A 27,411-nucleotide genomic window follows, 5' to 3' on the forward strand; every position below is an offset into this window, starting at 1 on the left:
ACTTCACTTCATTCAACTGATAAAACAAAAATTTGGATAATATTGTGTGAACACATTCATAACATTCTTTTATTAAATAAAATTATCTGTTTGTATGGTTTCACCCTGAAGATTTTGTGTAATGTGTGTCCAAAATAAGGGAAACCCTGTTCTGAGAATCCTCCAATGTCCGGTGATTTTTCACCTTAAAAAAATAGCTTATTTTGAATAAAGGAAAGATTTTCTGCTACGAAATATAGCTGAATTTGAACCATGCACTGCCAAGGATGCAGAGCAAAAATTATTTCAATATGATATAAATTTGACCTAAATAAAACAAATTGTATCTGATGATGTAATTTTTTAATGGAAATTGGCCAAATATTGTAAATCACGGGATTGCAGTTATTATTTATCTCTTGAACTTATTAATTTTATTGTTTTTTATCCCTTCAGAATGCTTACACAATAACAAGAACAATTTCATTTGTTTTATTTTGTTGATGTGATGAAATCAGCTAATGCGCGGTATAACCAGCCGCACGGACACTGGGGACTCCACTGTACATGATTAAAGATTACAAAATGAACAATGATAAACTGTCATTCTTCCTTTCGGATGCAAAGAAAATATTGACACAGTCGAAAGGAAACAAGATATTTATTTTCAACAAACGATTAAAGATAAAAGGATAACTACATTAAAATGATATATATGATATAACCCTGAATAAAACGTTTTTACTTTCAAATGTAAAATTAACTTTTGAAAAAACATCTTCAATATCTTTCTTAAAAGAATTTAGTTCTTCACATAAAATATCTTTTAAAAATATAAAATGCAACATTAGTAATTAACAAATATAGATTTTAAAACAATTTACTTAAATCAAGATAGATTGATTTTAGATAAGTAAAGCTGAATATAGTGTAGAATAAAACTGCTAGAGATCTTGAAATGAAAAAGTGTTTACAACATGTCTGTTGCAGACAATTTTACAGAGTAAAACATTATAGAAACATATATACACATAATTCATTGTCTAGCATTATGATTGTTTGGACGTCTGAGCAGAAGATTCAGATAAAACGTTTGTGATATAATATTACACCATTACAATGCTTGAATGTACATTATATTTCATGTTAATAATTGGCCTACATTGTATTGATTGTATTTTTTGTGTAAATAATTGAAGAAGCTCTAGCATTAGTGCAAATGGTACATGATATACAATAATAAAACCATGAGTTATAATTACACAATGACTTTCTTTTCATCAACAAATATGTTGTTTTTTTTTTATACTGGACTTTATTTTTCAAAGGACAATCCAGAAAGAAATAAAAAAAATCCATTGCCTTAAAATTTAAACTAAAAATCAAAATAAAAGAAGTTATCTATGATAATCAAAATAAAGGTGTTCTGCAATAAGATCTTTTGAGGTAGTCCTTTTACAAGTTTTTAATTTCTTAATTATGCATAGATATTGCAATAATATACAAAAACAACAATTGTTTATCTATTCCTATAACTACTTTTTGAAATCAGTTATTTAAAGGAGATTCTTAAGTTTGTGTGAAACATTTTTATTTTTCTAAATATTTCAAATTTTCATCTGAAGAAGCATTATTTAAACAATCGCAATTTACAATCAGATTTAGAACAACCATTATTAGATTTCTCAAAATATATACAATGATGCCATCTTCTTTGAACATTTTGATTTATGTTCATAAAAATCCCTTACTTTAAAATTCTATTAAAATTCTTTCTTTTTCTTGAAAAAAAATCACTAATCATCAATTCCAAAACACTTCATATAAGGTTTTGCAATAAAATAAAACATTTTCAACAATGAAATGAAAATATATATATAAATATATATCCAGTTAAAATAAAATAAATTCAATAGATAACTTGGTATCTTTCTGTTCTTGGCGCAATAATTGAATACCTATAGCTAATAATTGGGAAAACATACAAATATCTCATTTTGTCTATTTATTCTTATGTGTATAAAATAAATAAACAGTTTTTGGTATTCTCATGGATTTCAGAAAATAAAAGTAATTTTTCAGTAAAACAAAAGGATAATGGAAATACTAAATCTATAAAAAATATAATGACTAAATTATGTCTTTTAACTATAAAAACTAAATAACATGGCAATAAAAAATGTATTAAATCAGACTAATAAATTAGATTAATATCATGAATATAGAGCTCAAGTTTTGATAAAATCAGAAATAAAATCTATTCTTTTAAATATATGATACTAGATTTCTATCAGATCTGGTCCTCCACCATTTAATAAACATTTGATACAGGATCCCTGTTTGACAACATCTGACTTTAGATATACATTTGATTGGGCATTGTCTTATTGTTTGTTTCTTTCAAAGTAGTTGAAATCAATAAGGAATGTGGCTCCTAACAACAATGTTTTCTTCATCACATCTAGATCTTGAGGAACTGAAAACAAAAACCATTATACAACATTTTGATATAGTGATGTGTTTTAGTAGATGTCTAATTCGCCCCCAAAAAACAATAAAAACTATTTATGCAGTAATTGTGCTTCACTAAATTGTTTTTAAAATGTTTCCCCACTTCTCACATCAAAACTCATGCATGGTTCTGTATCACATTTTAAGCCTTTTTAATAATAATAAAAAATAATAACAGAAAAAAAAACCAGTAATTTTGTTTTGAATTATGTGCAATATGTTTGGTGTCTCATTGATGTACACTCCAAATCTTAAAAATTCTATACATGTTTCAAAAAATAAATATGAAATCAATTTTTTTGCCACCTTTGTCATCTACAAGTTTATGCACATTTAACATTGATATATTCATTTTAATCGTTTTAAATAATAAATTAAACAAGAATATGTGTCCATACAACACATGCACTGCTTGACTATCATTTTCATTGTTCAGTAATCATGGTAATCTCTGGGATCATTTTACATCAACATGTTTCATTTGTACATGTGCACTAAGTTTCAAGTTGATGTGATTACAACTCTATCATAAACTACCTTTACCAAAATATTTTACCGATACTTGACAAACACAGAGACCAAAAACATAATACCCCTCTACTACTGTAGACAGGGCATAAAATGTTAACTTACATGTAACTTTGAAATCGTTGACAGCTCCACAGATTTCTCGACAGCCTCCCCAATGTTTGATAATTTGTCCGATCTCGTGACCTTTTTGGGCATCTACAACCTGATAAAAAATAAGTGGATTATGAACACATATTTACAATTTTATAAATTGATATCAAATTTAAACATTTTTTTTCAAGGATGTTATAAGCACAAGCCAAGTTTTAAGTGCTACTGACATCATAATTACTGTAACATTCAGCATAGAGTTGTCGTCACAATTTCATCCTCTCACAACTGTCCTTTAGACACCATAATCATTCTTTGTTTGAGAGGTATCGTTTGGGGATGAATGGTTTGATTTGCAAATTTCTTGGAAAAAAAGGCAGGTCTTTGGAGACAAATGAAAAAAAAAGTAAAAGTTTGTTTCTATTGAAAAGTAGCAGAAACAAGAATGTGTCCATAGTACTTACAGGGATGCCTCACTCACACAATCGTTTTCTATGTTCAGTGGACCATGAAATTGGGGTTAAAAAATTCCAATGTGGCATTGAAATTAGAAATAATGATATCATAGGAACCATGTGTACCTAGTTTCAAGTTTATTGGTCTTCGACTGCATCAAAAACTTACCTAGACTAAAAACTTTAACCTGAAGTGGGACAGATTGACTGAGGAATGAAGGGAAAAGAGGCACAGACCAGAAAACGTAATGTCCATCAATGGGACATAAAAATGAGTCTCTAAATCCCCACCACCAAACAACAACAACAACACACAAACCATTTTTTTCATCATTTAACATGTTGCTAAACCCAGACAAGAGCAAAATTTGAAAACAAAACTAGTGTCAACTTTATACATATATAGCCTTGACAAAAAAAATGAAGCAAATCATATCCTTCAGCACACTGATAGCCAAGTTAACATGCTACTGACATCATAACTACTGTCACATTCAGCATACAGTTGTCATCACAATTACATACTCAAACAACCAAAGTATTGCCATTGGTTGTTATTTTTATGAATGAACAATCGTTATACCTCATAGTCCGAACCTGTGATGCATTAATGAAAGTAAAATATTGACAGGTTCACATTTATGTACAGGAACATGCCAAACACAGTGTTGACACCTAGTTATTGCATGTTGTGAAACATGTTCATATTCAAAGGTCAATCAATTCTCATTACCTTACTTAAGATATAATTTTAATAGGTGTTTTTAAGAGGAATAGAACTGCACATTGGGTTAAGTCAATACAAACATGGGTAATTTATATCTAATGTTTAGAATTTCTTTTTACATAACAAAAAATAATAATGCAATAAGCATTTTTTTTGGATAGTATTTATTAATGTGAATAGGTGTTTTAAAGAGAAATAAAACTGCACATTGGGTTAAGTCAATACAAGCATGGGTAATTTATATCTAATGTTAAGAATTATTTTTTACATCTGATAAAAAAAAAATGCAACAAGCATTTGTTTTTGATGGTATTTATTATTTATTTTAATATAAATTCATTTATTATAATATAAAATCACGACACCTATATTTTAGGCAGATTAAATAAGTTATATTTTAGGATAACTCAATGTTTGTAAGCAGGTAATTTTGTTATCTATCTGGTTACACAGATAAATAGTCAGATAACTTCTAAATATCTTTGCAAAACAACACTTTTCTGGCAAAAGAAGATCGCATTATTAAGTGTCTATAGACAATTCAAGTGTTCGCAGTACAAAATGGAGTACATGTCTACTTCAAGTGATTAAAACTAGCAAAATCAATACTTGTGCTTATTTTTAAGTAAATAGACCATACTATAATCAAACTGTACTCTTGAAAAAACTTTTTGGATCATTTCCGTGATATATTTCAATATCAAAAGGTCATCTAATAAAATTAAATTTGTGATGAAGAAAATAATTAATTGACAGATTCAAAGCTTTCATCTGGGTGTTTATTTAAATGAAAGATTATTATTCCTGATGGAATGTACCTTATTTATTGTGCAGCTTAATTGCTAAGTATCATAAAACTAACAGAATATATATACTAAGAGACCTTGCTTATCGCTATTCTGAGTCGCTATTATGGACAGAATGTTGTCTCAGCAATCAATTAAATCAGAAAACTATCTTCCCCTCTTATGTAACAATGTAATTCAGTCACTTACATAAAACATGGTTTAGGTATATGGAGCAAATATATCTTTAAAATTTCCACTTATTTAATGACCCTTAAAGAGTTGTGTGAAATTTCACACATTAAATGACCCTACAAGAAGGTATAAATATAAGGCCTAAATTAAAATATTGTTTGTTTGCAAAATATTTTGAACACACGTTGATAATTTTGTATTGGATGAACTTTTTTTTTAAAATTAACCCTGCACTTTAAGTATAAAGACACAAGAGTAACGTTCGTCATATCATGATTTCAAAGCTTTCAACATCGATTTCAAACAAATGCTTTGAAACTCTAAATGCAAGTGTTCATGTCAAATGCTCACGTGATACCAAACCGACTAGACCTTAAATGGGAAAGATAAAACCCGAGAATTCCGGTAAAAAAGTTTTGAGCGGAACTACAAAAATAAGATTTTTGGAAGAACGAAAAAATAAAATAAAATAAAATCTTGCTGGTAAATACACAAAAAAAAGTCTTTTCAGGGGGAAGAATTTATAGGGTCGGTCGGTAAAGGGCAAACAAACAATATTTTATTCAAGCCTAACAAATGGCAATAAAAAACACAGCAAATATCATATGGTCATATATTTAGTGATAAATCTCAAAAGGGTCTCTTACTTGGAAAGTGATATCTGTACATGGACAACAAAAGCAACATTCTCCTATAATGTGAAATACAGGTGTGTTCTGTGCATCATGGACTTCAAACTTTGGCTTCCAAGGAGTCCATCTGAAAAATAGGGAGAGGAAGCTGTACAAATCTGTCACACATTGTTGACTTGCAGCTCTTAAGCACCTCCTACGAAAATGACATGGGGGCTTATTATTTCCATTTTGTATATGAAACTGTACTATATGTGTTTGTATGTATGAATGAATTCCAGCTGTTTAGCACCTCTTTATACATAAATACATTTAGGGGCTAATTATGTCTACTCCTGAATGAAACAGTACCATATGTGTGAATGCTTGTAAACGTGTGACTTACAGCTGGTTAACACCTCCTACAGAAAGGCCTGGTGGACTCATTATGTCCATCTCCTGTAGGTAACAGTACCATATGTGTGTTTGTATTCATATATATGTTTGTATTCATATATATGTGTGTTTGTATAGGTAAGACTTACAGCTGTTTAACACCTACAGAAAGGCCTGGTGGACTCATTATGTCCATCTCCTGTAGGTAACGGTACCATATGTGTGTTTGTATTCATATATATGTGTGTTTGTATAGGTAAGACTTACAGCTGTTTAACACCTACAGAAAGGCCTGGTGGACTCATTATGTCCATCTCCTGTAGGTAACGGTACCATATGTGTGTTTGTATTCATATATATGTGTGTTTGTATTCATATATATGTGTTTTTGTATAGGTAAGACTTACAGCTGTTTAACACCTCCTACAGAAAGGCCAGGTGGACTCATTATGTCCATCTCCTGTAGGTAACAACACATACATAAGCTAGCTTGACATCTAAATGGTCTGTATAATTGTATCAAAGGCTGCTCATTGTTATCTGTGATGTTCATGGTAAAAGGACGAGCTGGACCACAGCACTGTCTGACACAACAGTCTGTGTCTGTAAAATAAAACCACAATTGTTACATACACTAAATACATTTGACCTGCATGTTGCTTGTTATATATCTGAGGAATAGACCAAATCATAAAAAACAAGAATGTGTCAATCCATAGTACACGGATGCCTCACTCGCACTATCATTTTCTGTGTTTAGTGGACCGTGAAATTGGAGTAAAAACTCTAATTTGGCATTTAAATCAGAAAGATCATATCACAGGGAACATGTATACTAAGTTTCAAGTTGATTGGACTTCAACTTCATCAAAAACTACCTTGACCAAAAACTTTAACCTGAAATTTGCACTATGATTTTTATGTTCAGTGAACCGTGAAATTGGTGCCAAAACACTGATTTGGCAGTAAAATAAAAAAGATCATATCATAGGGCACATGTGTACTGAGTTTCAAGTTGATTGGACTTATACTTCATCAAAAACTACCTTGACCAAAAACTTTAACCTGAAGCGGGACGAACGGATAGAAGAACGAATGAATGCACAGACCAGAAAACATAATGCCCCTCTACTATCATAGGTGGGGCAAAACTAAAAGTTGTGCAATGAACCGTGGAATGAGGTTGAGGATATGTGAAACCTACCTAACGGCTATGTAGAATTAATAAGGATCTAGTTATCTTATTACTCATAAGTCTGAACAGTGTTCTCCTAAGGACCTTTCACCATCATGGTAATTGGATGCTATAATCTTAAATGTGATGATATGAGAATTGTTTTTCTTATAGATTGTGTTATGGATGTGATGCAATAATGTTTAGAAACATGGTATTTCAAATTTCCCTGTTTACCAGGATGCTATATGAAATAATTAGTTATGAAGCATATTCTGCCATATAAAGCTTTATACAAATAGTTTGCAGATGAGACGAAAAAAACACACCCAAAAACATTACAATGCACCATCACATATATCTTCCACAGCATTTTCTCATTGTGTCTGTCAATAAAGTACAACAAAACAATAGTCAAAGATCTATCACACCACACTAATGTCTGATTCAATATCAAATTGTCTCTTCTATAAAATATAAGTAATAAATACCTCACAATAAATAGTCAAAAGGTAGGGCAAGACTGTCTAACTGATAGTTTAAAAAAAAATGATGTTAGGTATGATGGCCAAAGAGACAGCTTTTCCCCCAAGAAAGGAGGATATAAAATAGCTGCTAGACAAACAAATATACCAGTACATAAAACATCCTCACATCGTCTTTATTACAATATAAATAAATTCAATGTGAAATGATATATATTCTAGACATTCAACATTTTTAAAACAGTATTTAATCTAAACTAGAAAATTGACATGTCAGCAAGAGTTGATCATGGCACATTTTTTTTGTACAGAAACAAATAATAACTAGATTTGCCATTGCAAGCAATAGCGGATGGCACCCTTCCCCTATTGCCATTTGAGCGGCAGCCATTTTCAAATTTCAAAGTCAAAGACCGCATCTATAGATGTCTGTTAACATTGTTGTAAAGTTTCCTTAATTTTGGAGCATTTTGAAATTTTTGAATTTTTTGTAGTTTCCATGGCAACGGCGGCCATTTTGAAAATGCCGAAGTCCAATGTGTTATCTTTACTTGACATTGATCATTTATAATGAGTTTCATTAAGTTTGGCGCATTTTGAGATTTTTTTACATTTTTGCAGTTTCCATGGTAACCGTGTTCATTTCGAAAATTCCAACTACAGTTTCAACATCGACTTATGCCATGTTATATATTCATAAAGTTTCTTTGAATTTGATCTTATATTCCTTAAGAAAAGACTGGTTTGATGTTTTTTCCAATAGGTTCAATGTTAAACTTTTCTCCAGTTTCCATGGCAATGGCAGTCTTCACGCTGAACTGCTAAATCTACAGGCCCGCAGCTCAATTTTTGAAATTTTTTAGTTAGATTCTGTTGGCCTGTAGGTCTGATTTTCACAGGCCCGAGAGCAATTTTACCAGCCTGGGCTGCCTGGGCTGCCACTCGTCGTGAAGACTGCAATGGTAGAGATTTTGCAGAAGCTAAGTACTGTTGGTACCTCAGGGCACCACTGCCAACATTTACATAAAGTTTCATTAGGTTGGCTCTTATAACGAAAGATTTAGAATTTTGATTTTTTTAGTTTCCATGGTAACGGCGGCCATTTTTTACCATTCCAATGTCTCTTGCACAACTTCACATGGCGGTTCATATTATGGTATAGTTCCATCAACATTGGTCTGACCAATTCCGAGAAATAGCGTGGACAAAATGTGTGGAAGAATAAAAATAAGAAAAAAAAGAAACGTACAATAACAATATGTCACCCCAACTCCGTTGAGGGTGCCATAATTAATTGAGCTACCAAAGAAATTAAGATATCATGAAGTTTACATTACATGTACATTGTATCTCATAATTTTCTCTGTAATATAATTTTGTCAGATTTATAAAATTGTGATGTTTATATATAAGTGGGCATCAATATACCACATCTACTTATTTTCATATTAAAAGACAAAACAAAGTAACAAATAACTCTTCAAATTGATTTCCCATAGAAATTTACAAATTAATCCCCAAAAAACCTAAATAAACAAACAAATATGAGTCAAAATTATTGATCCCAGGTATTGAAATATGAGGTGTGCCATTATAAACATGTGTACCCATGTAAACATGGAAATTAATTTTGACATTAATTTTTGGAAATACAGTACATTTCTACCATAGCAGATGTTGGACTGTTTACTATTTAATACATTTGTTATGATGACAATTAATATTTAATCCAATATTTTGTCATGTTTATATGCTGTGGTCATTTTGTAGTGGCAAAGTTGTAAATATCAGAGTGGAATTTATAGGATGCTTTAATGTTCCCAATGTATACTGTTATGATATGCAGTGGGTATCATTGTTTTCATCCTGAATTATGACTTCTCTAATTTATCATGTTTATTGGCCAGCACCATACATTGATCTTTGTGTCAATGTCAAAGAGTTCTAATGAGGTCCATAGATGGACAACTATAGTGAAAAATCACTTGTGATCTCAGTAATTATTTCTTACATAATTCAATATTGATATCAGCTTAACATTTCAAGTTGGAACAAATGTACTCTTGATGAACATTACAGTTATTGGCGGTCATAAAAGTTAGTGGGTAGTAACTTCTGAAAAGTTTAAAAAAAATCTATAGTGTTATTGGATCCAATTTATAGCTTAGTTGTTAAAGAGGAAATAGTGTTAAAAGTTATGAGACTGACTCCCACTTATACCACATACACTGTCCTCTAAGGAGATGTGTGCAAAGTCTAAAAATATGTAAACAATCATGACACAATAGGTCATAATGGCAAATATCTATCGAAGTAAAAATAACATGGATTTGAACAACTAAAGGTCCACATACATTTGTATGACCTTAAACAATGAGCAAAAACCATATTGTATCATCATCTATAAAAGACCCTTACAAGATGAAATGTGCAACAACTCAAACAAAATCAAAGCGCGAAAGCGCTGTAAAGGCAGTTAATTACAGGTTGTGTGTATTTCTAGTCCAGTTATATCATTATCTTCCATAGAACAGAGGTGGTTTGTAGTATTTAAGATATAGTTCTCTTGTACCTAGTTCACCTATATCTATAGTCTACTGTTTACAGTATATTTTCTGTACCTCGCCATGAAATGCATTTTTAAGACATAAGACCTTTTCCTTTTTAATGTAAATAAAACTATTTTTAATTATTGATTATATACACATATTCAATTACTCCTATCCTATGAAAAATAATTCACAAAGATTGACTAGTCTCCGTTCTGTGTGTATTGCTAGAACATCAAGTAACATAATGGTTAATGTACATAGTAACATGTCAACTCTTTTGAAGACAGAACTTTTTTAAAATTCTCCCTCCAAGCAAAATTATTTTTCAGTATAAACATGATAAAGTTATCTACCTGTATTGATGACCTAGAGACTCTCAAGAGCCTGTGTCTCTCACCTTGGACGGTCTATGTGCATATTAAACAACGGACACATATAAAATGACAAAATTGTGTTTTTGATGATGGGGATGTGTTTGTAGATCTTTCTTTACTGAACATTCTTGGTGCTACAATTATCTCTATCTATAATAAACATGGCCCAGTATTGACAGTTGAAAATATTTTTTAAAAATTAACAAAAAATACAAAAATTTATGAAAATTGTTAAAAATTGACTATAAAGGGCAATAACTCTATAAGGGATCAACTTAAAATTTTGGTCATATTGACTTATTTGTAGATCTTACTTTGCAGAACATTATTGCTGTTAACAGTTTATCTCTATCTATAATAATATTTAAGATAATAACCAAACTCTGCAAAATTTCCTTCAAATTACTAATTTGGGGGCAGCAATCCATCAACGGGTTGTCAGATTTGTCTGAAAATTCCTGGGCAGATAGATCTTCACTGAAGAGACAATTTCACCCTATGTCAGATTTGCTCTAAATGCTTTGGTTTCAGAGTTATAAGCCAGAATCTACATTTTACCTGTATGTTCTATTTTTGGCCATAGTGGCCATCTCGGTTGGTTGACCGGGTCTAACCACACATTTTTTAAATTAGATACCGCAATGATGATTTTGGCTAAGTTTGGTTAAATTTGGCACAGTAGTTTCAGAGAAGATTTTTTGTAAAAGTTTATGGACGATGAAACCAAGTGATGAGTCAGGTCAGGTGAGCTAAAAAGGAGTTTTTAATCAAGGTAACAATGACATCTGGTGGCCATAAAAGCTGTCTCATTAGCATTTTAACCACTTCCCATATTTGCTTTTAAGACAATAGAAGAAAATTATTCAATGCAAAAACAAAACTTACTTGTAAATATGAAATTCTCTTTACAGTATGAGTTTTTCTCATTGTTGGAGATTGTACAGTAGTACAGTCCTGTAACTGCTTATACCCATGTGTTATCCCCTTTAGTTTGATAAACTCACAGAATATCATATATTTACATTGTGCCACATCTCCTTATTTTTATATGCATTACAATAACATGAACAATTGTAATTCAAATCTATATATCAAAGCAAAATGAATTTCACTACTTTCATTCATGCATCCTTTGGAAAAATATAAGTTCTAAAATGACACAATATATGTTTATTTATATAAAAATAATATTTAGTTTTCGACTCTTAACAAGTATAAACAAGAATGTGTCCCCAGTACACGAATGCCCCACTCGCACTATCATTTTCCATGTTCAGTGGACCGTGACATTGGGGTAAAAACTCTAATTTGGCATTAAAATTAAAAAGATCATATCATAGGGAACATGTGTACCAAGTTTGAAGTCGATTGGACTTCAACTTCATCAAAAACTACCTTGACCAAAAACTTTAACCTGAAGAGGGACAGACGGACGGACGAACGGACGAACGGACGCACAGACCAGAAAACATAATGCCCCCCTACTATCGTAGGTGGGGCATAAAAATGCACAGCTGTGTCATGATTTGTGAAATCTGTGCTGAAAACATAGGCATTTATGGTGTTTGAGTAATTCCATCTGTGAAGCTCAACATTAGCTCGTCAGTTGGTGGTGGACAGTTATAAATCTTTCCTGCAGGATGAATGTACATCTGTTCAGGAAAACCAATTTCACAAATCAAAACTTTCCTCTAGATTTCTCCTACAATATTCATCCAGTTTAGTTCTTTTGGTTTAACGGGACACCGTCCTGATTTTTAATTTTGTAAACCATTCAGTCTCTTGCTTACAAATGGTGCATGAAAATAGGATGGGAATGCATGGCAGTAGACAAGTCTCTATAAAGTGGGTATGTGCCCTGAAAAAAGTTTTATAACATTAGCTTTTTTGAAACTTGTGAAAGACTTGTGCAACACACATACCTAAATAACTATAACATAGGTGGAGAGCATCATTCATGTCAATGTTTTGTTCCTGTTTACATTGTCATTGATATTTTTCAAGAAAGCCCGAGGCATAGCTCATGAATTCTTGTCATTACAACCGAAATTTACATAATTACTGCTAAAATAATTATCAGTATAATATATCTCTTGTAGAAAAACCATACAATTGTAGTATTAACCAAAAAATGTCAAACAGATGATATTGAATCGTAATCCCAAAAGTTATGACGTCTTGAATTCACCCCCCCCCCCCCCTTTTTTATTCTAAAACGATAATTGCGGTTGCAAACAGACTTTGGTTTACTTGCATGGCGATTATATAAATAACAGTATATATTTCTTAAAGAAAATAAAGTTTTACCATGAATAGTTTCCTGAACGTAGTCGTTTTCAGTAAAATGTGTCTTGCAAACAACAGCTGATTGATATGGGTTCTACGATTGCATCGCACATGACAATCTACGTTTGAACCATGGCGTTGATCCAACTTTTCCTTCTTATTAAGTCATTTAGAAATGCAAGTCCTCCTCTTAAATGACACTCAGGTACACACCAACAAGGACTAGGCATCGTTAATTGTGTGATTGTTTTGTGCAAAAACGGAAGTTAATAAGGACGGAACTGACTGGTCTCACTAATAAGAGACAAGAAGAATTTTAGAGACAAACAGCGACAAGAAGTTTAATTTAGTGACGAAGCGACAATAACTAACAAGGGACAAGCGAATCGTAATTCTCTCACGAGGCTATTCTCATTTGATGTGATAGGGTGAAGCTACACCTATCAAATATGTCCCTATGAAAAAGAAGAATTTCACTGTTAGAAAGGAAATGATATTGCATGGTTTTGATTCAATAAATTCTTTAAAAGGAAATTGAATTTTTTTTTGTTTTGATGGCCAATTTTTAGCGTGTGCATAAAATATATTTTTTTTTATATCTTATAAAAACTAATCCCTTTCTTCTTAATAAAAACATATTTTTATCTATCAATGTACAGTAATATAAAAAATGTTTTATAACCGCCCCTATAATAAAAAAATAATGCATGTTTTTTTTAATATCTATGGGGAATAAGTTGTTGCAATGACATTTTTTTTATTTATGTATAGTCGCTATATAGTCTTCTTGACGCTTCTTCTCGCTAAATTAATTATATTGTCGCTTCTTATCGCTATTTTAATTTTATTGTCGCTTCTTATCACTTTTTGACGCTTCTTGTCTTTAATTAGTTGAATCCTATTCAGGAACGATAATTTCATATTTTACATAACTGAGACCGAAATAACTATAACGTCATACGGCTTCACGTACAGAAATACTTTTAAATTGTATATTATGCAATATAATTCACGGTCAGTCGACTTTTAATTATAATATCATGTTATATCAACGAGTGAAATGATTTTAAAATATCTTTAGATCGCAAATAGTACTCGAAATTGAACGGACCTCTTTCCACACGGAATTCGAATAATGATAGTTTGTAATCAGATTGACTGCTTATAATGCAAAAGACACATTATTAAACAGATTTTTAAAACGAACAATACACACTGATCGTTTCTTTATTTCCCAATGTAAATGAAAGGAACAAAAACCAATACATACCACAAAAAGTAGAGGAGAAATTTAAACATTTCCGGATCTATTTCTTGCAAAATGACCCCCAGCAAAGATTTGCGTAAGGAAAGATGAACCTCATGACTTGAAAGTCAGGCCTTAAAGCACTGCCTTTAAAAACGACGATATGATTTAATTGAAAAAAAACTAGACTGCAACCAACAAACATATTATAAACAACTTGTCCTTTAAGATTTTGTATACCTTTAAATCTTAGGTATATACCTTTAAATCTTACAAATAAAACTGAATCTAAGGTTAGTTTTTTATGCTTAAGTGGTGCAATTTTTGTATTGACCTTTGAACTTATTACTGTTTATACCAGTTACATAAAGCTAATGGTGACCCTGGTTTGGCCCTTCCTGATTCTAAACATGGAACTTATTACGAATACTGTAATTATAGTTGGAAGTGGGCCAGGTGTCATGTTTGCTGTGTAATACAGGTCCTTTAAAAAGATCCTGTCAATATGATATTTTTCTATTATATGTCATTATGATATATTTCTATAATGAATTAGAAAATATGTTGAACCACAAATGTCAAAATTATTCAATCGCGTAGTGGAATGAACTATTTGTGGATTCTTAGAAATTCTATATAACTTTTGGACTATTTTAAATCTCAGTTAATTTCTGAAATTAATTTTTACAAACTTTGAATTTTTAACCCCGTATGCTAACATTGCACATGTGAATTTTTAAAATTGTTTGTATATACATTGAACGACAAATTTATGTGACGTATAAAATTTTCTGATGGAAGACACGTGAATCAATGAATGTGTTTGTAGATAGATGTGTTTTGTGTTCTGTTAAATTTTACTTTTAAATTTGTTACACGATGATGACTGCTGTACCTCATAACTTTCATTGTGTGTAATAAGAGAGATAACTCCAACTAATTTACAGAGAAAACTACTTTTGAAGTTGTCACATCTAACCAGCAATTTATTGAATTATATAAAAAATATTCTAATTTAGGCCTGAACTTCAAAGCAAAACTTACAAACACAATAATTACAAATGAAAGTAACAAAAAAAAAACCAAGAAAAATTGTAAATCCCTTCAAACTATTCATATTGTATTCATATTGGGGGATAACAAAATGTGGAAAATTTATATTAGTTGAGGGAATATATATTTCAATTGTATTAATTCATTTGCATTCTTATTTTTTTCAATAACTGATGAAATAAAACTGCAAAATTTTGCAAAATAATTGCTATTAACTACTTAGAGATTTAAAAAAAAAATCATGTTAATGCTCAATTTTAATGTTGAAATTTTAAAAGATTTATAATGCAGCTCAGTGTTCTCCCCAGGATTTTTTGATAGCGGTGTGGTAAGCGTGCGATGTTGGATTCATTAACCATTTTTGAATAATGTTACATTTATATATAACTACCATGTTGGTTATATTATATTAAATATACAAAGACCTGCATTTTGTATACATTTACATATCCTTTCACAAAAATGGAAAAAAAGTTACATTTTGAATGTTTTAAAAATTAAAATGCCTAGATAATTTATATAATTTGATTTCATTACCACCCTTCCAATTCTTTTCTGTGTGAGTAAGTACTTTTAGTTGTTTGACTTGTATACTAGTTTATAAGTTATACATCCTTCATGTACTTTACAACCCCATAAATTTACTTAATTTAGAGAAAGTGACCAATGACAAGATTGGTAATTTTTCATTAACTTTTAATAACATTTCTATCAAATTACAACTTTTCAATAAAAATGAGTATAGTATTTCAAAAGAAGAAATGAAACTGCCCTTTAAATAATATTCAAATGTTTTTTAAGACTTGCTTAAAAAAGGCTAACATATTCCAAGATGAATATGAAAGAGCTATTATTGACCATGTTGACGTTTTAACTAAAGTAACATGCCACTTTTGCTTTCAAGTGCCTCTCACTGGTAAATTTCATAAAATACACACATGTATAACAAACAACATGAAAGGCTTGAACAAATTACTTTGTAGCTTGAGGCATTTAAATTACATGTATAAATCAATTTTATAATTTGAAAAGACCTAAAACTTGTTCTCCATTGTAAACAGCCTTCACAACAAAGGTTTCACACATGTATGAGAATAGGAAGTACAAATATTAGCTGGTCACACAATAATGCAGGCTGTCCTGTAGTTGATTTTCTCTATTGATGCTAATAAAGTTCATCTTTGTGCTTAGGATTCAATTTAATGAAAAACAACAATAATCAAATCAAAGGCTCAAAAAGATTCAGAAAACTTCAAGTATGTTTTATAGCCTGGTATATTGGATTTATACATGTAATTAATAAATCTTTACATATATAGTTCATGTTAGTATGTGCCAGGGAATGACAATAAGTTATGTATTTATAAAACATACATGTACCAGAATGATGATAAGCAATGATAAGTTATGTATTTATACAACATACATGTACCAGAATGATGATCATAAGCAATGATAAGTTATGTATTTATAAAACATACATGTACCAGAATGATGATCATAAGCAATGATAAGTTATGTATTTATACAACATACATGTACCAGAATGATGATCATAAGCAATGATAAGTTATGTATTTATACAACATACATGTACCAGAATGATGATAAGCAATGATAAGTTATGTATTTATACAACATACATGTACCAGAATGATGATCATAAGCAATGATAAGTTATGTATTTATAAAACATACATGTACCAGAATGATGATAAGCAATGATAAGTTATGTATTTATAAAACATACATGTATGTACCAGAATGATGATAAGCAATGATAAGTTATGTATTTATAAAACATACATGTACCAGAATGATGATAAGCAATGATAAGTTATGTATTTATAAAACATACATGTACCAGAATGATGATCATAAGCAATGATAAGTTATGTATTTATAAAACATACATGTACCAGAATGATGATAAGCAATGATAAGTTATGTATTTATACAACATACATGTACCAGAATGATGATCATAAGCAATGATAAGTTATGTATTTATAAAACATACATGTACCAGAATGATGATAAGCAATGATAAGTTATGTATTTATACAACATACATGTACCAGAATGATGATAAGCAATGATAAGTTATGTATTTATAAAACATACATGTACCAGAATGATGATAAGCAATGATAAGTTATGTATTTATAAAACATACATGTACCAGAATGATGATCATAAGCAATGATAAGTTATGTATTTATAAAACATACATGTACCAGAATGATGATAAGCAATGATAAGTTATGTATTTATACAACATACATGTACCAGAATGATGATCATAAGCAATGATAAGTTATGTATTTATAAAACATACATGTACCAGAATGATGATAAGCAATGATAAGTTATGTATTTATACAACATACATGTACCAGAATGATGATAAGCAATGATAAGTTATGTATTTATAAAACATACATGTACCAGAATGATGATCATAAGCAATGATAAGTTATGTATTTATAAAACATACATGTACCAGAATGATGATCATAAGCAATGATAAGTTATGTATTTATACAACATACATGTACCAGAATGATGATCATAAGCAATGATAAGTTATGTATTTATAAAACATACATGTACCAGAATGATGATAAGCAATGATAAGTTATGTATTTATAAAACATACATGTACCAGAATGATGATCATAAGCAATGATAAGTTATGTATTTATACAACATACATGTACCAGAATGATGATAAGCAATGATAAGTTATGTATTTATAAAACATACATGTACCAGAATGATGATAAGCAATGATAAGTTATGTATTTATAAAACATACATGTACCAGAATGATGATCATAAGCAATGATAAGTTATGTATTTATACAACATACATTTACTAAGTGTTCTAGTGCTAGTTCAAAAAAATTATTACAAAATACTAGGGATGTCAAAAGATCTGAAATTTAATACTCGGATATTCGGTCATGATACTCGAGTACTCGCGAGTACTCGGGTGAAGCTTAAATGTTTATTGAAAAGTTTAGATTTTAAGTGGGATGCAGTATTTTTGTTAATACCTTTCATAAACATGTTAACGAAAGATTAACGTAGTACTACAAACATAGCTTGATGCTGTTTTGTTTGTGTCAATTAAACAATGAATTGTCGACTGCCGTTTCTATAAGTAACCTATAATAATTGTTTGTGTTCGTGTTCATGAACCTTATTCCAAACAAAAATCAAAAATCAAAAATATTTACATATAAATACCGACAAAGTAGACAATATACATGTTTGTATCGTCTGTTTCTTAGGAGTTCGTATTTTTTTATAATACGACTTGTCCATTTATTGGCAACAACAATATTGGACTTCAGTTAATTGTGCTTATTCGTGTTGTTCAGTCTTACTTTTTCTATATCTTTTTTTTAGCCATGCCGTTGTTAGTTTATTTTCGACTTTTGGGTTTGAATGTCGAATTCACCTATATCTTTAAATTGGAAATAAAACAATTAAGATTCAGTTTCAAATACAGAGTAATTAAATTAATTTAGATATACATCTCATACCAATTACGTTTACATAGAAATCTTGATTAACAAACAAAGGTAAGTTTTTACGGCTTGTGATGAGTTAATTATTAATCCATGAAAGTGTTGATCATGTACAAACACCGTTAAAAATTTCTCTAATCAGTTGTGTAGGGTTTAACGCAGGTCATTTTGTTCTTGTTTAGAAATATGATCTGGTCAACAATTTCAGACGAAAAACTGTTTGACTTTCTGTTTTTGTTTCAATAAATGTATATGAAAAAATTCCCTCGGAAGGAAAGGACGTTGCTGGTACTACTATAACAAAAAGTAGCCTCAATATATTATATTTATGTTGTTAATTGATTTTATTTAAGTATTACGAATGGGTTATTTCAAAAGAACTAAAGTGAGTGGGAATGTGAAGAGAAATATCTCAAGATGTATAACAGTCAAACGAGTATCCGAGTACTAAAACTATACTCGAGTACTCGGCCTTTCGATCAAGTACCCGAGTACTCAAGTACTCGTTGCCATCCCTACAAAATACATCAATGACTAATATAACATGACTAAGAATAAAATATGAAAATAATACAATAATTAGAGAAAGACACACTATGCTGTGCCTATTATCATATTGATTAAGGATTGTTTAAAATAATTTCTAGATCAAGGGTGCATACACTGAAATGTCTCACCTGCTTTACTGATCATGTGTGTATTAATGTTGCAAGTCATTGAATTAATGATGAATGTAATATTAAGATCAAGTTCAGTTGAACAAAAAAGACATGTTCAACTTACAATTATTCTGTGCACAAAACATAGTTCGACTTATTGCTTGAGAAAAAGACCTACAAATTAAACTTAACCTAATAATGAGGCCAAATAAAAATATATGTGTGGTTCCAGATACATACTTTTAAAAAAAATAGGGTCGGTGGTTGGGCAAATATTCTTCTTCTTTTTTTTCTAAATTTTATTTTGAATTGTCTAAATCCGGAAAAAAAATCGTGTTTACCGAAATTGCTTCTGGTATTATACACGTCAATACCGGAAGTCGGCCATTTTATAAGTGTTTGGTCACCTTTTTAGTTAATTTTGTTGCATTTTGACAACAAATTGTTATGAATTCTTGCATTTTATCAATAACAGATACTTCTGATGGAAATTCAGATCAGAAATCTACGAATTTTATTATTTTAATTCACAATCTTCAAAATTTGATCGTTTGAAAATCTTATTTTTCCGAAATGAAAAAAAAGTTCTAGGGTCTAGGTTCTAGGTTACTGGAACCACACATATAATTTTTCTTTGGCCTGATTCATGCAAATGAGGTCAAGTTTAGTTGAACCCTTATACTCTCCCTAAAAATAAGATGTGTCAATGATAATGCAATTTATTACATACTAAATATCATTGACTTACTATTTTGGTTTGTCTTCACATGATAAAGTTTTCAATGGAGAAAGAGACAATCTCCTGCCTAGTACTGGTGTGTGGAGGAGATATGGCACTGTTATGTTCATGTGTAAATGTTTGGCTGTTTGTGTTGATGTTCATTGTATCTATGTTTGACTTTACATGCAGTCTTCACGATAAACGTTTGAATCCACAGACCTGAAGTTAACTTTTACTATATTTTTAGTTCTATTGGCCTACAGACCTGATTTAAACAGGCCTGACATCAATTATATAAGCCTGTGTTGGAAAGAAACAAAGGGAATAGCCATGGACAGGAAGAAATCGAAAGACAATGTAGTGGCCCTATGTCCCCCTTGGGACGAAGTGGATTAAGTCAGTCAAGGTGTTGGTGGGTTTGTGGTTACAAGTGCAATTCGTACATTTGTTTGTGTGCATGTTTGATTGAACATGTTGATGTGTATTACATTTTTGTTTGGCTGAATGGTTTTTTGGCTGTATGTTTTGATGTGTGTTTGGTTGGCTGTATGTTTTGATGTGTGTTCGTTTGGCTGTATGTTTTGATTTGTGTTTGTTTGGCTGTATGTTTTGATGTCACTTTGTGTGTTGGTTGGCTGTATGTTTTAATGTGTGTTTGTTTGGCTGTATGTGTTGGTTGGCTGTATGTTTTGACGTGTGTTGGTTTGGCTGTATGTTTTGATGTGTGTTTTGTTTGGCCGTTTGTTTTGATGTCACTTTGTGTGTTGGTTGGCTGTATGTTTTGATGTGTGTTTGTTTGGCTGTATGTGTGTTGGTTGGCTGTATGTTTTGACATGTGTTGGTTTGGTTGTATGTTTTGATGTGTGTTGTTTGGCTGTTTGTTTTGATGTGGTGTGTTGTTTGGCTGCATGTTTTGACATGTGTTGTTTAGCTGTATGTTTTGATGTGTGTTGGTTGGCTGTATGTTTTGATGTGTGTTGGTTGGCTGTATGTTTTGATGTGTGTTGGTTGGCTGTATGTTTTGACATGTGTTGTTTAGCTGTATGTTTTGATGTGTGTTGGTTGGCTGTATGTTTTGATGTGTGTTGTTTAGCTGTATGTTTTGATGTGTGTTTGGTTGGCTGTATGTTTTGATGTGTGTTCATTTGGCTGTATGTTTTGATGTGTGTTTGGTTGGCTGTATGTTTTGATGTGTGTTTGGTTGGCTGTATGTTTTGATGTGTGTTCATTTGGCTGTTTGATTTGATGTGTGTTTGTTTGCCTGTATGTTTTGATGTGTGTTGGTTTGGCTGTGTTTTGATGTGTGTTTGTTTGGCTGCATTGATGTCTGCTTGTGAAGCCTTGTATATATGTTCATTGTATATTAAATGTAATATGAACAACTTACCTTCCTTTGCATACATGAATTGTTGATCTTGACTGTTGCATAATCTGTATTTGTTATTCTTTTCCCATCCAATAGCAACTGAAATTAAAAGAGGTACATGTATCATTTCATCATTTAAAATAAAGGAAACTGATGTACGATGACTTGTGATTTTACTCTCTTTAGAGCTTTATTTTTATCTCATATTGTGCATCTTTAAATTTGGTGGGCAGTACGTTGACTGAGCATGCATGAAAGCATATACATGTAAGACACAAATCTAAGAATTTGGATTTTTCTAAAAAATTGGTGTTTTCTGTGGGAAAAAAAATTGTTTAAACCTTTAAGGCAACGATTCCTAAAGAATGAAAAAAATCAGCTATGCAACTTATATTTGTAGATCTTGTACAAAATGTACCATTGTTAATAAATTTTCCCTGTTGGAACATGGAAGTGTTTTTTCCCCCAAACACAAATTTATAGACAATACCTCTGACCTTACAGGGAGTTGACTGACATTTTTGACTAAGATATATATCTAAAGCTTCTCTAGATCTATATCAATTTCTTAGTATATTTTTCAACATCTACATGTAAAACATGTATCTATACATGTTTTTATCTATAGTCAGTAGATAGTCGGAAATGGCCTATAAGCTTACAAGTGCTACTTCCTTGTTATTTGACTGATAAATCAACTTATTATTCATCATTATAAAGGTGATAAAAAGAATTCACAAGTATATATTGCCCAATACATGTAGTCGATTTGTCAATTATGGATTTTATTGTTATTACACACCTTCAACACATAAGTTTGTCAATCAATTATCATAGATTGGTTCTAAACCAGACCAAATTGTCATCAGCCCACGCAAGTTTAAAGCTTTACGTGTATCAGCATTTTAATCATTTTTTTGTGAAAACTAACTACTGGTATGAAAGGGTTTTAGCTAAACAAATAAAGAGCTGCGCCATGAGTGCATGATACTTCTGTAGCGTTTTTAAAGAATAAAGATCAATAACTTCTCAATGTCATATCAGAAATTTATGAAAAACTAAAGGGAGGTTATCTTAATCCATGTAAACCAGTCACCAAATGCCAAAAGTTTCATGAAAACTGCTCAAAGCACTTCAACAATATTGTCTGAAAACTGGAAAATAACACCTTTTTTAATAATTAAATCCCATTACTCTGAAACATGAAATCTAAAATTTATAAAAAAAACAAAAGGGAGGATACCTCAATAGATATTAACAATTCACCAAAGTTTCATGAAAACTGCTGAAAGCATTTTTTAGATTATTGTCCAAAAACTGGGAAATCCACCCTTTTTTAATGAATAAAACATAAAATCTAAAATATATGAAAAACGATAGGGAGCTAACCTCTAGACATAAACAATTCACCAAAGTTTTATGCAAATTGATCAAAACGTTTTTGAGTTCTTGTCCAACATGTTGACGACAGACCGACTGATAAGGGTGTATCATCATACGTCCTGCAAACAAACGTATAAAAATTCAAATCTTCCAATCCCCTGTCATGCCTGTACATGGCATGAAATTTCAATACTTACATGATAAAATACATTTGGTAATTTGTACTTGTATCAATGATTTATGATTTTTTTTAATTTCAAAAGGTAAAACAAGTATTAATTTAATCGAAGTATAAATAGTTTATGCTGACAGGATCCGTTGTCAATAGATTTTTTTTTACATAATTTTTCTCGCTATAAAATAAGAATTTTTGTTGGGGTTGAATATTCAATGAGAGATAACTCTAAAACAAATCTAGAATCTACAAATTATATCAGCTTTTACCAATTAATTACACCGTATGTAAGAATCCTGGATTTTGATTGGTTGATAGCTAGTGTATTTTTCACCAATTTACTGTTTTCAAATGAATATCGTTCATTTTTAACGCCGCCGGGGTATTTGCCAAAAGGATTTGCCTTTTTTACCCTCTCTGTCGTGGTATTTGCCAAAAAATACTCTATCCGACTGGACGCTTGTAACGTCACGATCATCAATGCGTTTTTGAACATTAACATTCGGTGTAATTAAACAGATATATAGCATGTTCTTGAGGGGTATTTGCAAAAAATACCAGTCTTGAGAATGAATTTCCCTCGCCTTACGGCTCGTGAAATTTAACATTCTCTCGACTGGTATTTTTCACAAATACCCCTCCTTAACATGATATATCTGTTTAAAATTCAGTACTGTAAATAAATATATGTCATGAAAGACTGCTAGTGTGAGGGAGAACTTTTCAGACAGCATTGAAAACCTGTGCTTCACTGATTGGTAGATAATGTTTCCAATAAATATATTTGCAAAGTTGAATCAAAACTTTCAGTATTTTTTTTTTATTTTTGAAGGCATCTGATTTTTTTTTAAAAAGAAATGAGATGTTAGAGAGTTTAGTATATATACAAGTAGAAGAAATTTAGTGTGAATCTAGTGTTGTAAACAACACCATCTGAACAGGCCAAAAAAAGTCACATAACCATATCTTTTGATTGTTGCAAAAGATGGGCCAATATTTGTAGTTAATGAAGGATACATTTAAAGTTTCTTATTTCTAAAGTTTAAACATGTTTCGATTTACATTGTACATGTAGGTTTCATGAAGGGGATAGCTGAAGGACGCCTCCGGGTGCTGGAGTTTCTCACTACATTGAAGACCCATTGGTGGCCTTTGACACATTCCCCATTTCCATTCTCAATTTTATTCTATTGAAGTTAATGGGGATTTGTTATACTGTTACCCTCCATAATGAAATTAATTTTCTTGGATGTGTTCAAAGAAAAAACAATTTTACAACAGGCACAAATTCATTGTTTATACATGTATGTTAAAAATACTAAAGATGTTGTAAACAATGGGAATACATGTACAGGTCTATTTTAGTTTTAATAAAAAGGAAGAAGATAGGAGGAATTTATTGTTTCAATATTAAAAATTTAAATATAAGAAATTCAATTTTTATATTTATACATTTGTACTTGCAATTGTTCTTTAACCATGTGAACATAGATCTTCAAAATATATAAGTGGAAAAAGATGATAAATTCATAGCTTTTCTATAGGCATCAGATTATCTCTATATCTCATTCAAATACATGCAACTGAACAAAACAAAGGGTGTCACATGTGGAGCAGAATCTGCTTACCCTTCTGGAGTACCTGAGATCACCCCCCGTTTTTGTGGGGTTCGTGTTGCTTAGTCTTTAGTTTTCTATGTTGTGTCTTGTGTAGTATTATTTGTCTGTCAGAATCTTTTAATTTTTTAGCCATGGCGTTCAATCTGAGTTTGACTGTCCCTTTGGTACAAATGTATCTTTTACCCCTCTTTTAAGCAAGCAAGCACTTTACAATTGATTAAATGTAATTGATACATGTATAAGCTTCGAAACATGATTAAATATTTAACAACTGACACTTTATGTCTATTTTGTTGAATGATATGGATATTCAGACATAAAAATGTATGTTCATTTAGTACGCCAATACATTTAAAATCTTAATATTGTGGAATTTCGACTGTTTGTGCTTTTTCACCTATTTGTGTTTTCCAAGGACACTTGTAAGATACAGTCACCCAAAAAAAAACAATTATGGGACTTGCAGGCTAAAAGATGATTCTTTTTTTAATCACTTATTATATATATATGAATATAGTTTGACATATAAAAATGTTAAAATACATAAATATTTCTTACAGCTACGTGTACATGTACATGTTTCAACCAATACTACATATTTTACAATGTGGACAAATGGTGGATATAAGCACAGATAAATAAAGTATGCTGACTTGTTTTTTCCTTTTTAAAATTCAATTTACATAATTTTATAATATGAATATATTACATGTATTATAATGTAACACTGCAAGTTTAAATAGACATTAATTTTGCAGTTTATCATGCATACTAAAAAGTTACCAGTAGCTAGATTGAGGTTCATCATGGTTTTTTTTCAAAATGCATCTGGAAAAGTTTTAGAGCATACATTTTTTTTGTGTACATGTACATGTACATTGTAGCTGGACCTAGATGAAATAAAATTTAAATGCATTCTATGTATCAGAATATAATTTAATGTTAAAAACTTAACTAGATTTTGCTATTTGGTTTGTTGTTACTACTGTTACAGAAAGTGCCAAAATAAACTAAGTCAGGAAAGACGTTTGAGAAAGCTCCCCTCATCTTTGCTCTATAATACATTGTACATTTTGTGAGATGTATTGACTATTGATTTAAAAAGACATAGTAGATGGACAATAGATATCTGCCAACAATAGGTGATTTAAATTAAACTGTGTAACTGAGTAGACTGTATCAAATTAAACTGTGTTAATTTTGCTGTCTTTTGCAGACTGGATGAAAATGCATGATCATCAAAATCCAAGTTAGTCTTTAATTTTCTGAAAAATATACTTCATTTAACTTTAATTTATATATCTCGGTCATGTCATGCATTTAAACTCTGCTCAATTCCTTTTACTTATTATTATTTTCCTTGCTTTACACAATAATGTGAATAAAAAATTTCAATCCTTAATACATGTAATACCTATGCTAGCCGCAAATAGTAAAAAAATAACATACATGTAAGGACCTTAGAGCTACGGTTCTGCAGCTATATCGTTGTATATGTATGATGAGTTTATTTGAGTTTACTTTTATTTTCCTTGATTTACACAATAATCATATGAAGAAAAAATTGAAATCCTGGTAAAATCTATGTATGATGGGTTTATTTGAATACAATGATACTTCATGACATGAATATATATGAAAATTAAAAAAGGCAAATCATTTGTTTATTTTAACAACAAACATTGAAACAACCAGCATTATTTTTTTACATTTTATTATTGATTCATTGAAAACACTTTTCAACCAGGTATTACTATTTTTAGGTCTCAGCTGGGACTATTATACAAATAATATAAAGTCCCAGGTCTCAGTTATAACGAAACAGCCAGAAGTTCCCACCTGTTGAGTTTAAATACACAGGTATGCATTGACATATATCACCCTCTTTATTGACCTGTAAGCAAACTGATGTAAATATGTAAACAATTATGAATTACTACACTAGAATAGACAATAATGAATCAATTTACCTTCAAGAATATCAAGATGCTGATGAATATTGACCTCTGACAGAGCAGAGAGAAAATTTAAAGCTGGTGGCAATCCTTGTACCTGCGGTGGGGCAACGCCCTGCATTTGCATTTGAACATGAGCTGGATCCGCCATAATGTTTGTCTTCTGTCTATTCTATCTGAAGTTCGGTCTATCTGACCGTCGTATAGATCTGCAAAGCTCACAACACGTTAATATTACACAAACACTAAAACAGGTAGCTCATGAACCGCTCAGTGCAAACGCAGATCCTGTTTAGTGTGGTTCAGTCACCCGTAACAGAGAGTGAAAGGGAGACAACTCTGATTCTTTTCCCGCTATTACTAGCCGAAATGCGGGAAAAATCCTGTATTTACCGTGGTATTTACTCAGGCTCTGATCCTCTGTATATATATCCAAGCATATATATATATCTATCACTGATTTTGATAGTAAATAGAAAATATGTTATTATGATTATGTCGTATGATAGAAAAAAAAACGTAAATATAATTGAAATTGCAAACAAAT

General features: G+C 30.9%; 1 protein-coding gene and 1 long non-coding RNA gene across 2 annotated transcripts; both read right to left on the minus strand.

Moving 5' to 3' along the window:
- Positions 1–624: 624 nt before the first annotated feature.
- LOC143079153 (phospholipid scramblase 2-like) lies at positions 625–27,176 on the minus strand. The gene is made up of 6 exons (XM_076254370.1): positions 26,880–27,176; positions 21,754–21,831; positions 6,688–6,883; positions 5,921–6,032; positions 3,124–3,223; positions 625–2,455 (listed from the first exon to the last, which is right to left on the minus strand). The coding sequence occupies exons 1-6, from the start codon at positions 27,013–27,015 to the stop codon at positions 2,364–2,366; spliced, it is 714 nt and encodes a 237-aa protein (XP_076110485.1). The 5' UTR covers positions 27,016–27,176; the 3' UTR covers positions 625–2,363.
- On the minus strand, positions 12,021–13,397 carry LOC143079149 (uncharacterized). Its single transcript, XR_012979343.1, has 2 exons — positions 13,173–13,397; positions 12,021–12,723 (listed from the first exon to the last, which is right to left on the minus strand). It is a non-coding gene; the product is annotated as an uncharacterized LOC143079149 (long non-coding RNA).
- Positions 27,177–27,411: the final 235 nt, after the last annotated feature.

This window comes from Mytilus galloprovincialis, chromosome 6 (genome assembly GCF_965363235.1).
Source record: "Mytilus galloprovincialis chromosome 6, xbMytGall1.hap1.1, whole genome shotgun sequence".
In the NCBI taxonomy this organism is placed as follows: Eukaryota; Metazoa; Mollusca; class Bivalvia; order Mytilida; family Mytilidae; genus Mytilus; species Mytilus galloprovincialis.